The sequence below is a fragment of the Scophthalmus maximus genome, chromosome 1 (assembly GCF_022379125.1).
Source record: "Scophthalmus maximus strain ysfricsl-2021 chromosome 1, ASM2237912v1, whole genome shotgun sequence".
NCBI classification, from domain to species: domain Eukaryota; kingdom Metazoa; phylum Chordata; class Actinopteri; order Pleuronectiformes; family Scophthalmidae; genus Scophthalmus; species Scophthalmus maximus.
The window spans coordinates 30,473,764-30,485,932 of record NC_061515.1 but is presented as its reverse complement, the minus strand read 5'-3'; the positions used below and the strand labels follow the sequence as shown (position 1 = coordinate 30,485,932).

Sequence of the window (12,169 nt, the reverse complement as noted above, 5' to 3'; positions counted from 1 at the left end):
ACCGACAATTACTCAGCAAATACTCCGGTGTCCCGCCTCGGCCGGAGACTCTTCACTTCATGTGCTCACACTCGTGGACGATCCTTCTAAGCTTGAATCAATCTTTGAAAGTTTGGCAGGTGTCTCACCCCTACAAGCTACGTTTTCTCTGCTATTGCCTTCTGCTTTCTGATCCTTTACGCAAACACACAAGAGGACGTCCTATAAATACACAGCATGCTGTGGATGACAGACGATCTCCGACACACCACAGGTGTTTCCTGAGCTGACATAAAAGACCCAAGAGGAAACGAAGGGACTCAAACACCCCCCCCCCCTTTTCCTCCTCAGTTTTTCCATGTCCAAGGAAAACCATGTAAACGACGTAAATTATTATCTAGACGCTGACAATCTAATGATAACAGCCTGGAGTGGTCTTTGGAACACACCACTCGCACGTTATCCTCCTTGTTGATGTTTAGCCAGCGGCGACGGGGAGGAAAAGAGCCAGCAGGAGATTATTGCAGGCGGCTGAACCCAGCCCCAGTAACATTCATGGAGGATCTGTGGAGGAACAAAGGTCCATTCTGCATTTTACATTTGCGCTTGTATAAGACATAGAAGTCATAAACTTTTAAAGTTAACCACTCCCCAAAAAATAGACGTCGATGAAATGCACTAATTAGTACAAATACAGGTCTATAGCCGCGGCAGTAACATCAGTCTGCTAACGTGCTCACGATGACAATACGAAACATGCTTTGAGGTTGAGCAGGTACAACGTCTGCCAGGTTCACCATCGTGGTCAACGTGTTGGCATGATAAAGTTTGCTAATTGGCGGCAAACACAAAGTTCAACTGAGTCCGAGGGGAAGGAGGTTATGTTTTCACCCCTGTCCGTTCGTGTGTGTGTTGCCTGGTTGGTTGGTTGCTTTGATTTTGTTGGTTGCTTTGTTTGTTTATCAGCAGGATTATGCAACTGAACCGATTTCCAGTAAGCTTGGTGAATGGGTGGATCATGGGCAAAAAAAGAATCCTGTTTGGCCTGGTACTTAATTAACAGACCATTACTTACTACTATGTGTTTGCACATAAACGACTCTACATCCATGTTTCAGGACGGACGTTATCCAGAAAAATCTGTTGTTCTATCATTGAGAATTTGTATTTTTTTTCAGGCGAAATCAATCCGTGGCCCCGATGATGGGATTTCATCGACAGGTTAACACAGATAACAACCTGTTTCAGCTGCTCCACTTTCATTAGCAGATTTCCAGGCGTAGTGTTCCCTCTGAGACTACTCGGCAACCGCAGCCATGGAAACGCGTCGCCAGGGCCTCGGCTACCTGGAGATTGAAGGAGCAGTGGCCTCAGCACCTTGTCACTGACGGTTGATAATTGACACATAACGTGTGTGAACTTCTTTTAAAAAGAATGTTTTACCTAAAAAAATGTTATGACCCCCCCTCAGGATCAGTGTCAGTGGGGGCAGCTAGAACACAACAAGGTGTTGACGAAATGGTAATTATTCTCCCAGGAAACAATCCCTCTTTCTCCACAGAGATTATATCTAATCCTGGTTTGAAAAAACTCTCGTCAGTCAAACAGAGTGAAACACGTGTCAGGGAAAAGGTTATGAGTTGAAGTAATTATTACCTAGTTAACGGCCTCATTCTGCTTTTACAAATCAACAGGTTATAATTTCACATGTCCATTTTTGACTGGTTCTGTCACGAGCTGATTTTTTTAATGTGTGATTCACCCTCTTCACCCCCTCTCCCTCCCCCCAGACTCTGAGACAGGACACGGTGTCGCTCAGTCTCTAATGAACTACAGGTTTTATCGTAGAGTAGCCCGGACTCTTTGTCGTCTCCGGTGGTTTGCTGCTGGCCACCTGACTGTCAGCGATGACTGTCAAATAAATCACGTGGTCCTACAGTAACAAACGTATCGTAAGTGTTGAGTCTGAAAAGGCCTCAGCACAGAACAGAATATGACAACAACATTGATACAAACAGATTAAAATGAGTTCACTGAGAACAAGATAAACAGACAGAAAGCACAAGTGTGTGTGTGTGTGTGTGGGGGGGGGGGGGACATAAACAGATATCAGAGCAGCACGTCTGATATGACACAGAAAAAAGTAAAGCACCAAATTAAAGTTTGTTCAAATCAAAGTTTTAAACTGTCTTAAATTATTAACATTAAGTTGAACAAACGTAATTCATATGTGTGTGTTACCAATTGAAATCATTATTTTAAGTTGGTAAACAAATCCCCCCCCCGTGAACTTCTTCTTGTACTTTTCTTGAAATTAAGTAGACACAGATAAACCAGTTTGGATTTTTAAAAGTACATTAACTGTGATTACGTTTAGATTAGGGTGATACAAATAAACCCTACAATCAATCTCTGACAGATAATCATGAATTATTAACACTCTATTGCTAATTACCACTTGAGCTAGCATGAGGCAGCTGTAGAAGCGTAAAAAAAAAATCCAGAAATAAACAACCAACGTGACCTTGTGACAATTATGAAGGAGGAGAGCAGCCATGTTCTGTAAAATGTCAGTTACATAATCAGATTAGTCTCATCTGGTTATTGAATGTATTAGCCAACAGGTCTCACAACACCTGCTCTCTGGAGCGGCGAACCCCTGGGGCTCTAGAACTGCTAGAAAAAAAAGAAATTGGCAGTCGGACGAATCTTGCGACTGGAAAATTAAAAGAGACAGAAACAAGACTGAGAGACTCTGTCACCCTTCTCAGGGTTAATGCTGCTCTGTTGTTCTGGTCTGTGCAGTAACTGCTCATGCCTTTATATGCTGCTAGTAAACAACGATCATGGGCATGTGCTACTTACTTTATTTATTTATGATGCATATTCCCCCTCTCACACTACCTCACTTATGTATAACTTCCATTTACTGTCTATTTATTGTGTATGTTCTTCAGTCTTTTAGTTTCTGTGTTCTATTGTGTTCTTTTTGTCTTTTTTTATCTGTGCCCCCCCCCCCCCTACCGGGACCTGAGTGCATCATTTCGTTTCCTTTCATGTACCAACGTGATCTGGAAATGGCAATAAAATTTGATCTTGATGAATCTGTGCTCGCAGCACGTAGTTGAATGCTAACATCAGTGTAACCGAAACTAAAACTGTGGTGGCCAAAGACAGTAGTTTCATGCTCTGCGGACCATGAATACCTATGTAAATCCACTCAACGTAATAACGTAATAATGTTGAATAAAAATGTTAACGAAAAAGCCTTTAACGTCACGCAGTTTCTTGTTTTTGCCACTTGATGGAGCTGTAACTCCGATACAAGTAGAAACAATCTGAATAGCTTTTTGCCCAGACTGGACAAACGTGGTCCATCCACGATCCCTTCTCTCCGATCGTGTGTTCCTTCTCTGTCAAAGACTTTTCAAACCCTTTCAATTAAAGACTTCCTCCCTCCGAGGCGGATCCGTTTGCAGACCCTATGGACACCGTGCAGAGTGACGACTGGTGTGCGCACCAACGACTGATTGTGTGTCAGTGAATGATGTGCATTGAGAAGTACTGGCTCTCAGACGTAGATGCTTGGCTGAGCAGGTGAGAGAGAAGCAAAATTCTGCAGAACTGCCCAAACGCTGACGCACCTGTCCCGGGGATCGACCCTCCCACCTCCTCTCTAAAAAAGATCTGCGTCCTCTCCCCGGGCCAGAGGGAAAATGGGCAACATGGCAACAGAGATAGTCGCCTTCCTCCTGTCCGTCTCCGGCTGGATCCTGGTGTCGTCCACCCTGCCAACAGACTACTGGAAGGTTTCCTCCGTGGACGGGACGGTTATCACCACAGCCACCTTCTGGTCCAACCTGTGGAAAACCTGCGTCACCGATTCCACCGGTGTGTCAAACTGCAAGGACTTTCCCTCGATGCTGGCTCTGGACGGTGAGTTCTGGGATTTAGGTGTGTTTCGGAGAAACTGTTCATTTGTCAATAGATGTCTGACCGAAGGCTTGAGACTCAGAATCTTCAACGCCCGTTGTTCTTGGCTGAATGACTCCCATTGTAAACACAGTTGGAACTTGATCTTTCCTGTCCTGACACTGGCTCCACATTTAAAGCTAAAGGCCACGAGAGGCATGTTTCAGAGAAGGAGCTGAGCTGGACGGACAACAACATCCTAATGTGTCCCGATGAAGCAATCTGAGAAAGTCACACAGTCATACAGTGGTCACTGGTAACTTCCGATTACCTGCTGGTGGCCATTGAGAAAGTCTTTGCTTGGAAGTGCAGAATTCACCAAACGCCTCGAGGCACTTTGACACATTCACGCAGTATCACTTTTTATCTGAGGTCTAATTTAAAGGCCTCTAAACTCCGTCCATTTCCTTCAAACCTCTTGGGGGGAATTTATAAATGAGTGGTTTTGAATCAGTAATTCACAAAGTTGGGGTTGAGACGTTCCTAAGGGATGAAGCTGTGGTGGCCCTGAAGTGCAAATCACAACGACAAATGAAAAAACACAACGACAACACTATTTGTCGTTGTGATTTGCACTTCAGGGCCACCGTGTGAATCTGACGAGTCACCAGACAGCTAAAGATTTTAAGGACACTGATTTTTAAAATATCACAAATTTGCCAACCGCTCTATTAAGAGACTCTCCTCCCGTGTCCTGAAGCCTATATCCAGGTGTGTCGGGGTCTGATGATCGCCGCCGTGTGTCTGGGCTTCTTTGGTGCCGTCCTCGCCCTCGTGGGCATGAAGTGCACGAAAATAGGAGGCTCGGAGACCATCAAAGCTCGACTCACCGTCCTGTCGGGCTTCCACTTCATCCTCAGCGGTAAAATCTGCACTGCAGGAATCCAAAGACCTACAAAGGAATGAATAAGAATACAGTTTAGTTTTTTTAAATAGTTAAACTGCATTGTCAGCTCTTTTAGCCCAGATTTCAGTGAGAACTTTCTCTCCGTAGGCCTGTGCTGCATGACTGCCTGCTCCATATACGCTCACAGGATCACAACCGACTTCTTTGATCCTCTCTTCGTCGCTCAGAAGTAAGATTTGAGGGATTAAAAGAAAGGTTTGCTTGGCAGCAGATTAAAGGCACATTCCACATTCGGACAAAAGAAAGTCCAGCCCTAAATTCTTTTATTTTTCTGCAGGTTTGAGCTGGGGGCAGCTCTCTTCATCGGCTGGGCAGGGTCCGTGCTGTGTGTCCTGGGAGGACTCGTCTTCTGCCTCTCGCTGTCTGAGGGATTCAGCACGAGGCAAGTCGCTCGCTGTCTGAAAATGCTGGATACTAACAATGTGATCCCACGTCTGTCATCAGCATCAAGGAGTAAAATCTGATTAGGACAAACCTCTAAACTTCACTGACTTCCTCACTTGGGCAATTTAAATAATGACTTCAAGTGTACTAGAGCGAGACGGTCAAAACATCCAGTAATCTTTGTCAACATCTCGTCTCAGCATTGCTGAACCTACAGGCCAAACTGTATAATTGGCATTTTGATTAGTTAGCGGGCAAGTGGAGGCTGAATGTTTCCTTTGTTACGACGAGGAGGAAGTGAAAGTCACCTTGAACGCGAGCAGCTACATGGACATATTGCATCAGGCGAGCTGCGGACGCCAGCCTTCTCTCGTCAGCATCCTGGGTCATCGTTTTGTGATCAGCAGATCCTCGTCTTCTGGATAGAGCAAGACAGCTGAGGAACAGAGAGGAGGGAACACATGGGATACTGAGCAGGATTCGAAAGCGATTCGTCGCTTCATCACCATCGCACTCGTACCTTAAAATCTCCACATGGTGGCTGACACAATTTTCCTGTTCCCCAGAGGATGAACTGTAGTAATAAACTTTTTACGATCACAAATTTTTTATATTGCGCCAACATCATGACGACTTATTGTTAAATGATAATTAGCAAATTTTTAATCAAAACAGCAACACGATAAAAACGATGATGATGGTTCTACAGTTCTCCCAAATACATCAACATTTAGCATTGTCACTGCATCTTAGCAGCCTTTGGCACGGCACTATTTCCAGGGTTGATTCATGGTGTCGTCCGACCTTTACCCAACATCGTCCTGACGTCAGAGAAGTGGGGTTTGCAAATGTTGTGATAATAACCCACCGACATAAGATGGTAAATGTGGTTAATATTAAACCTGCTAAAACACTTTGAGGCCTTCTTACAAATTAGCACAGCAGCCATAAAATGAAATGTTCTACTCAAGTCGAACGCCAACGGACACCAGACTAAAATGAGGTATTGAAAGGATTAATGTTTGTTTTTGTTTTATTTTTTTAAACAGAGCTGAATATTCCTACAGTGGAGCCGCATCATTCGTCACAGCTCGCCACAAGCGCAGCAGAGCGCCCACGGAACCGGCAGAGCGATGCAGGCAGTTTGGACGGAACGCCTACGTGTGAAATCAGTGTGGGATTGATAACAGAAAGTTTGTGGTCACACCATCTCACCAGTGAAAGCGCCAACTTTAAGAGCATTTGTGCCAGAACTCTATGAACGTGGACATTTTATTCATGCGACAGTTTACATGATGAGAACATTTATCTTTTTGATTTTTTTTGGGGGGGGGGGGGATATTTCTGTCAATGCTCAATATGCAAAGGTTTTTCTTTGAGGGCAGCAAACAGCCAGAGGTCACCTTCAGCAAGCGGCTCTTTCCTGTTTGTATCACTTCGAAAGACATAAGATCTATATTTCATAATGCTCTGGTCAAAGCCCAGTTTGATGGAAACAAGTTAATAGATCAGATGATCTCTCAGATATGAAGTCCTCATTTTGTGTGAGCGTAATACTGGGAATTTTTTTCTAATTGGAATAAGAAGGTTTTGTAAACTCCAATGTGTTTTTATTATGAGAAACATTATACTCATGCTGTTCTGGGAAACTAAACACATGTCAACACAAATAATTTTAATAAGTAACTAAAAAAAAGGATTACTTTTCAAAACCTGAGTAGTTGTGATGTAATGGCAACTGAAGCATCTTCGGTCTGAGGTTTGTCAAACAGACGGAGGAGTCGTATGAAGACCTTTCTTGTTTTCCTGGTGCTCTGACCTCCAAGGGTCACTCCATCACATCCGACCCCCAGAGAAGAGTGCGCGGAGCTGGAGAGCGGACCGGAGGTTTCCCCTCCTATCAGCCATCCATCTCCACCTGGGAATTATTATCAATAGGAACCCCAGGCTATGTTACACAAAACCTCTTGGCCCACCGGTTGGATCCTTGGACAAGCTGGCAGCGAGCAGCCGCGCTGAGCTTTCCACAGCCTCGCATCCGTAAATAAGTGTCAGGTGTCCAGAGCTCTGACGAACACTCGCTGATATAATGGTTGTATTGTGTGGTCTCATGTCTGTATTACTTTATTCACAGAGATAATAAAAGAACAGATGTGATGCATCAAACTGTTTCTAACTTACATTTTACAAATCGTTTAAAAAACTAAGTTTAAAAATGTATATTTTCACCTGTGTCAATTTTTTTGAGGTTTATTTGTTTGTCCAGGAACCTAATATCTAACAATATTGTTTCTGGTGTATTTCAACCTTTAAAACTGGCAAATAAAAGAATATTAATTTAGCAGCTTGAATTTCATGGTGTGTTCACTTTACAGAACAAGTCAAGTTAAGGAAAGGGGGGTTAAGGGTTCTGGACCCCCCCATGGGCACACCCCCCAAGATGAACTTACTGACGATCTACAGGGGTAGGAAAACTAAATTCTGCCAAATTTACGAGGTAATATTTATATTTCATTATTCTTTTTTTCTCCTCCCAGTGAAATTCTGTATAGTTTTACTTTCCCAGGTCATCACATTATCTGGAACCATGAATATCTTTTCCAAAATTTTGTGCCAATTACCCTCCAAGATATTGAGATATGCTTCATTGGATGAGTGAGTAATTTTAGCTGCTGGTGGCTGTTAAAGGAAAAGTCGGGGCATCACCAACGTCTTTATGATTCATCCTCTGGGGACCAATAATATCGTTATTCTTAATTTGCGAACTTTTCCTTTTTTCTGCATAGTTTTACAAAAACAAAAAAAAGGAACTGAAGCAACTTGAAAAGTGTAATATTTCAATGTGTAAACAGAAATAACAATTATTTTCCCCGAGGAAATGTGACTACATGACATGATGCAAGAACATGTTGCTTTGTACTAAGGGGTCAAAGGTGAAGAAGTTTGGGAACAACTGTCCTTTTCATGCTCCTCTGTTGGGAAGGTGGTGAGCCACCGCTCCTTCCCTCCCTCCCTCCATCACACCACCAGAGAGCAGCATCAATGCTCTTCACGGTTGACGGATCAGAGGAAGCTTCACAACTTATTAGTTGTTGTTTTTTTGTGACCACAAAACCCAAAATGTAATAATGACACATGATTTGTAATTTCGCCGCTCTGCTCTCTTGGCTTATATTTAAAGTCGGGTCAGCTCGGATCATATAAGCAATCCTTTGTTCTTTCTTTCTCCTCGCTAAATAAATTAAGGCGACCCGGCGGTCCACCATTCCCAATATCTCCCCCACCACCACCAATAACTTTGTCATAAGCCGAGAGGACAAAGAGTAGCTCTTTCATCCCAGAGAGAACATTCATCACTCCCAGTAAATCTCATTACCTCAGATTTAACTCTAATTATAACAGCACAAAGATGTTACGCCGAAATTATGAGAGTGTGGTCATAAAATTACTAATAACCTGCAGCTTAAAGCTGCAGGCAATGTCCGGAACGACGCTCCGAGCTGCAGCAGCGTTATTACATATTTCACGGAACATGAACAAGGTCAGAATATACAACGCTTTTGGTCAAAGCCTTATGTAAGTGTAGAATTATATGCTGAACTTTCAAAGAAGGATGATGCAAAGAGTACCTGTAAACTTATAAATATTTGTTATATTTGATTTATATTTTACATTCATTAACTAGGATTAGGTCTCCCTGTGTTCAACTGTCGCTCTGTATATGTCAAATCATGTCTTATGAATACTTTTCCCTTATTTTTTTTACTTATAGAACTTCATCATAATTTTAATGACTCAACTAAAAAAAATCTGGACAATATTCTGTTTTTCTTAGAAATATGTCACATTGCAGAAACTAGGGAAACACCCACTTCCCTTTAACTGTCACGCTGAATTTGAGGGAAAGATGAAGATGATGTCATTGTGATGTCATCAGGGTTATGAACAAATGTGTTAAGTCTGTTACTGCATTTAAATCTGAAAACATTCTTTAAAAAAATAAAGATTATTATAATGAGGTGGAAAGTTTCAAAGATGGGTGGATTTATGAAGAGAGTATCTGATAAAAGATGCCAGTGAGTTGCATTATGGTAAATTGCATTAAGCTCTTCTGCTTTGATTTTGATTTTGGGAACTTTTGTATACGTACGTTTTAACATTTTGTTTTAAGTTTTAGGATTAATCAAAACGTGTTTTGTGAAAGTGAAATAATTTTTAAAAAACCTAAGATTTAAGACCAATAACAAATGCTCGTAGATCTTCCTTCTTTAAGTGTCTGCACATGAGCATGAGTCCTGACCTGTCTGATGGGGGCATGAAGTCTTTGGTAATTCGAGATTCGTGCTGAGGTGAGCACTCTCGTTCTGGATTCAGACCTGACTACTTTGGACCGTGGGAACCAAAGTGACGGTTTCTCTCACCCACATGTGATAATATTTGCAGACCAACAGCTCAGCGCTGCTCTGTACCTGTGATCCAGACTGCGAGAGGAGCAGCCAAGCACGAAGCCACTTCTTCCACATCTGCTCAGCTTTGGATTAAAAGGACATGTTTCGACAAACGCAGCTGCTGCAGGAGTGAGGGACTGCCAAAGAAAACAGAACAATCCACATATTTACATTGTCGATACATGTTTAGCTTTTCAAAAAACGGCTTGACAAGCAGCAAGAGCTTCCTTGCATCTGAGATCTAGACAGGAGGATCCCACCTGCCATGCAGATCCGTGTGGTCCAGATCTGGGGTTTCCTGATGACGGTGCTGGGCTGGATCTTTGTGGCCTGCACCATGGCCATGGAGGGCTGGAAGATCACCTCCATCGGGGGCATGGGGGGCTCCTCCATCATCAAGGTGGCCTGGTACTGGTCCAGCCTGTGGAGATCCTGTTTTACGGACTCAACCGCTGTGAGCAACTGTTACGACTACCCTATGCTCTGGTCCGTGGACGGTAGGTAATTGAGGGGGGGTATTCGTCCACTAATCGAACGGTTGGTTGTTCGATTCCCTCCTAATCCTGTGCGCATGTTGAACTGACCTTGGACGAGACACCGAGCGAGCTGATCTGTTATGTAAAGCGCTGAAGACTAGAATTTTTTCTTTTGTTGCTGTGTCACACCAGGTTACATCCAGGTCGTGCGAGGCCTGCTGATGGCGGCGCTCACCCTGGGCATGCTGGGGTTCGTGCTCAGTCTGATGGGGATGGAGTGCACCTTCATCGGGGGGAAAGACCGTTCAAAGTACAAGAAGATCTACGCCGGGGGGTGTTGCCACGTCACCAGCGGTACATGTCCAGTTTCAGATGTGGGCTTACAGGGCCTTTACTTTTTTTTATAACAGCTTTGACTTTGGTTTAATCAAAGAATTTGCCATAAATATTAAAAAGAAAGTTTTCTTTTTGTCTTCAGGGTTCCTGTCCACATGTGGCTACGCTGTTTATGCACAGTACGTCTCCGTAGAATACTTCAACCCCGAGTTTGATGGACTGAAGTAAGTTAGACGGATCAATGTTACGTAACAAAATATTAAACATAAATCTCAAACCATTTATCTCGGTCTGTTTTGACACCGACAGGTATGACATCGGCACCCCGCTGTTCCTCGGTTGGGTCGGCTCCACCTTTCAAGTGACCGGTGGTTTTTTCTACATGTGGTCGGTGTGCACGGTGCTCTGCGGGGAAGCACACACGTGAGTACAGTCGTGTTGCTGCTGCTTATGTAACATGTCAGTGGAGGTGAATACATAACTCCACTACCCACTTCCTCAATAAACAGCAGCGTCCCAGGGGAAATGAGAAGTGGGTTTTTTTTATGGATCAAAGAAAGGAACGAGCAGGTTTTTATTTTAGAGAGTTAGTTCACAGCACAACCCTCATTTCCCCTCAAGCTACTGAAAAAGAGCTCTGGTGTTTTTTAAGGAAATGAAACTGCCTGCTGTGTGTCAGATTCAACACTAGAAGGTGCTAAGCGAGCAACAATCCACACCATTGTCCACCTATTCTGCAGTAAACACTTACACTGAAGACATCATTTTGCACTTCCACCCGTATGTTTCACTTCGCAAAGCACCAATATCAATATTGTTTATATAAACAATACATGATTATGTCTTTAGGTGAAGGGGTTTACTGGTAGAGACAAGAATCACAGAGTTCCCCTCAACTCTGGAGAACGTTCCAGCGTGTTTAAAGATCATTGCTCTGGTTTGCACTGCTGCAACTTTACCGTTTTCTTTTTCAGCTGCAATCGACAGTAAAGAGATTAAGTTAACAACTTGCTCATGAACACAGTAAAGATATTTCCCTCAGGAGTTGGTGGAGAGTAAAAACTGTCTCTCTCTTTGTTCAGGGTGACCAACGTTCAGGCGTTACCAGACCCCGAGCAGACCAAGTCCACCACGGCTCTGTCCACGGTGTCGGAGATCACCTCAAAGACCAAAGTGTCGTCCGTGTCTGAGCTGTCGTCCAGGTCTGAGCGCTCAGACATGTCGGGCATTTCCTCCAGATCCGGACGCACGGCCAAGTCAGGGCGGTCATCAAAGACGGAGCGAACCACCAAGTCGGCAGGGTCGAGGTCGGGGTCGGGGTCAGGGTCGGGGTCAGGGTCGGGGTCGGGGTCAGGGTCGGAGACCGGCCTCTCGTTGATGTCCAGCGTACCGACTTTGTCCGAGTCGAGGAGCAGCAGCAGCAGCCGCACAGTGTCGTCGTTGTCGGGCAGCTCGAGGAGCGAGACGACACCTTTCATCAAGAACTCTTACATCTGAATGAGTATGGCACGTTGTGTGTTGAGGAACAGCTGATCTGAGGCTTTTCTGTTCAATTGTATGAATCTGTGGTTGAAGCAAACTTAATTGTATTTGTTATGATGTGTTTTTTATCAATAAAAATGGCTCAAATCAAGTTTTTATTGTGTTTCTAATCGAGGCGTCAGCCT

At 43.8% G+C, this 12,169-nt stretch overlaps 2 protein-coding genes across 2 annotated transcripts; both read left to right on the top strand.

Annotated features, from left to right (window-relative positions):
- Positions 1–3,695: 3,695 nt before the first annotated feature.
- cldn10a (claudin 10a) lies at positions 3,696–6,567 on the top strand. Its single transcript, XM_035633515.2, has 5 exons — positions 3,696–3,915; positions 4,652–4,813; positions 4,946–5,027; positions 5,136–5,174; positions 6,292–6,567. The coding sequence occupies exons 1-5, from the start codon at positions 3,696–3,698 to the stop codon at positions 6,407–6,409; spliced, it is 621 nt and encodes a 206-aa protein (XP_035489408.2). The 3' UTR covers positions 6,410–6,567.
- Positions 6,568–9,633: 3,066 nt separating this feature from the next.
- On the top strand, positions 9,634–12,135 carry cldn10e (claudin 10e). Its single transcript, XM_035629722.2, has 5 exons — positions 9,634–10,187; positions 10,359–10,520; positions 10,645–10,726; positions 10,812–10,925; positions 11,585–12,135. The coding sequence occupies exons 1-5, from the start codon at positions 9,956–9,958 to the stop codon at positions 11,997–11,999; spliced, it is 1,005 nt and encodes a 334-aa protein (XP_035485615.2). The 5' UTR covers positions 9,634–9,955; the 3' UTR covers positions 12,000–12,135.
- Positions 12,136–12,169: the final 34 nt, after the last annotated feature.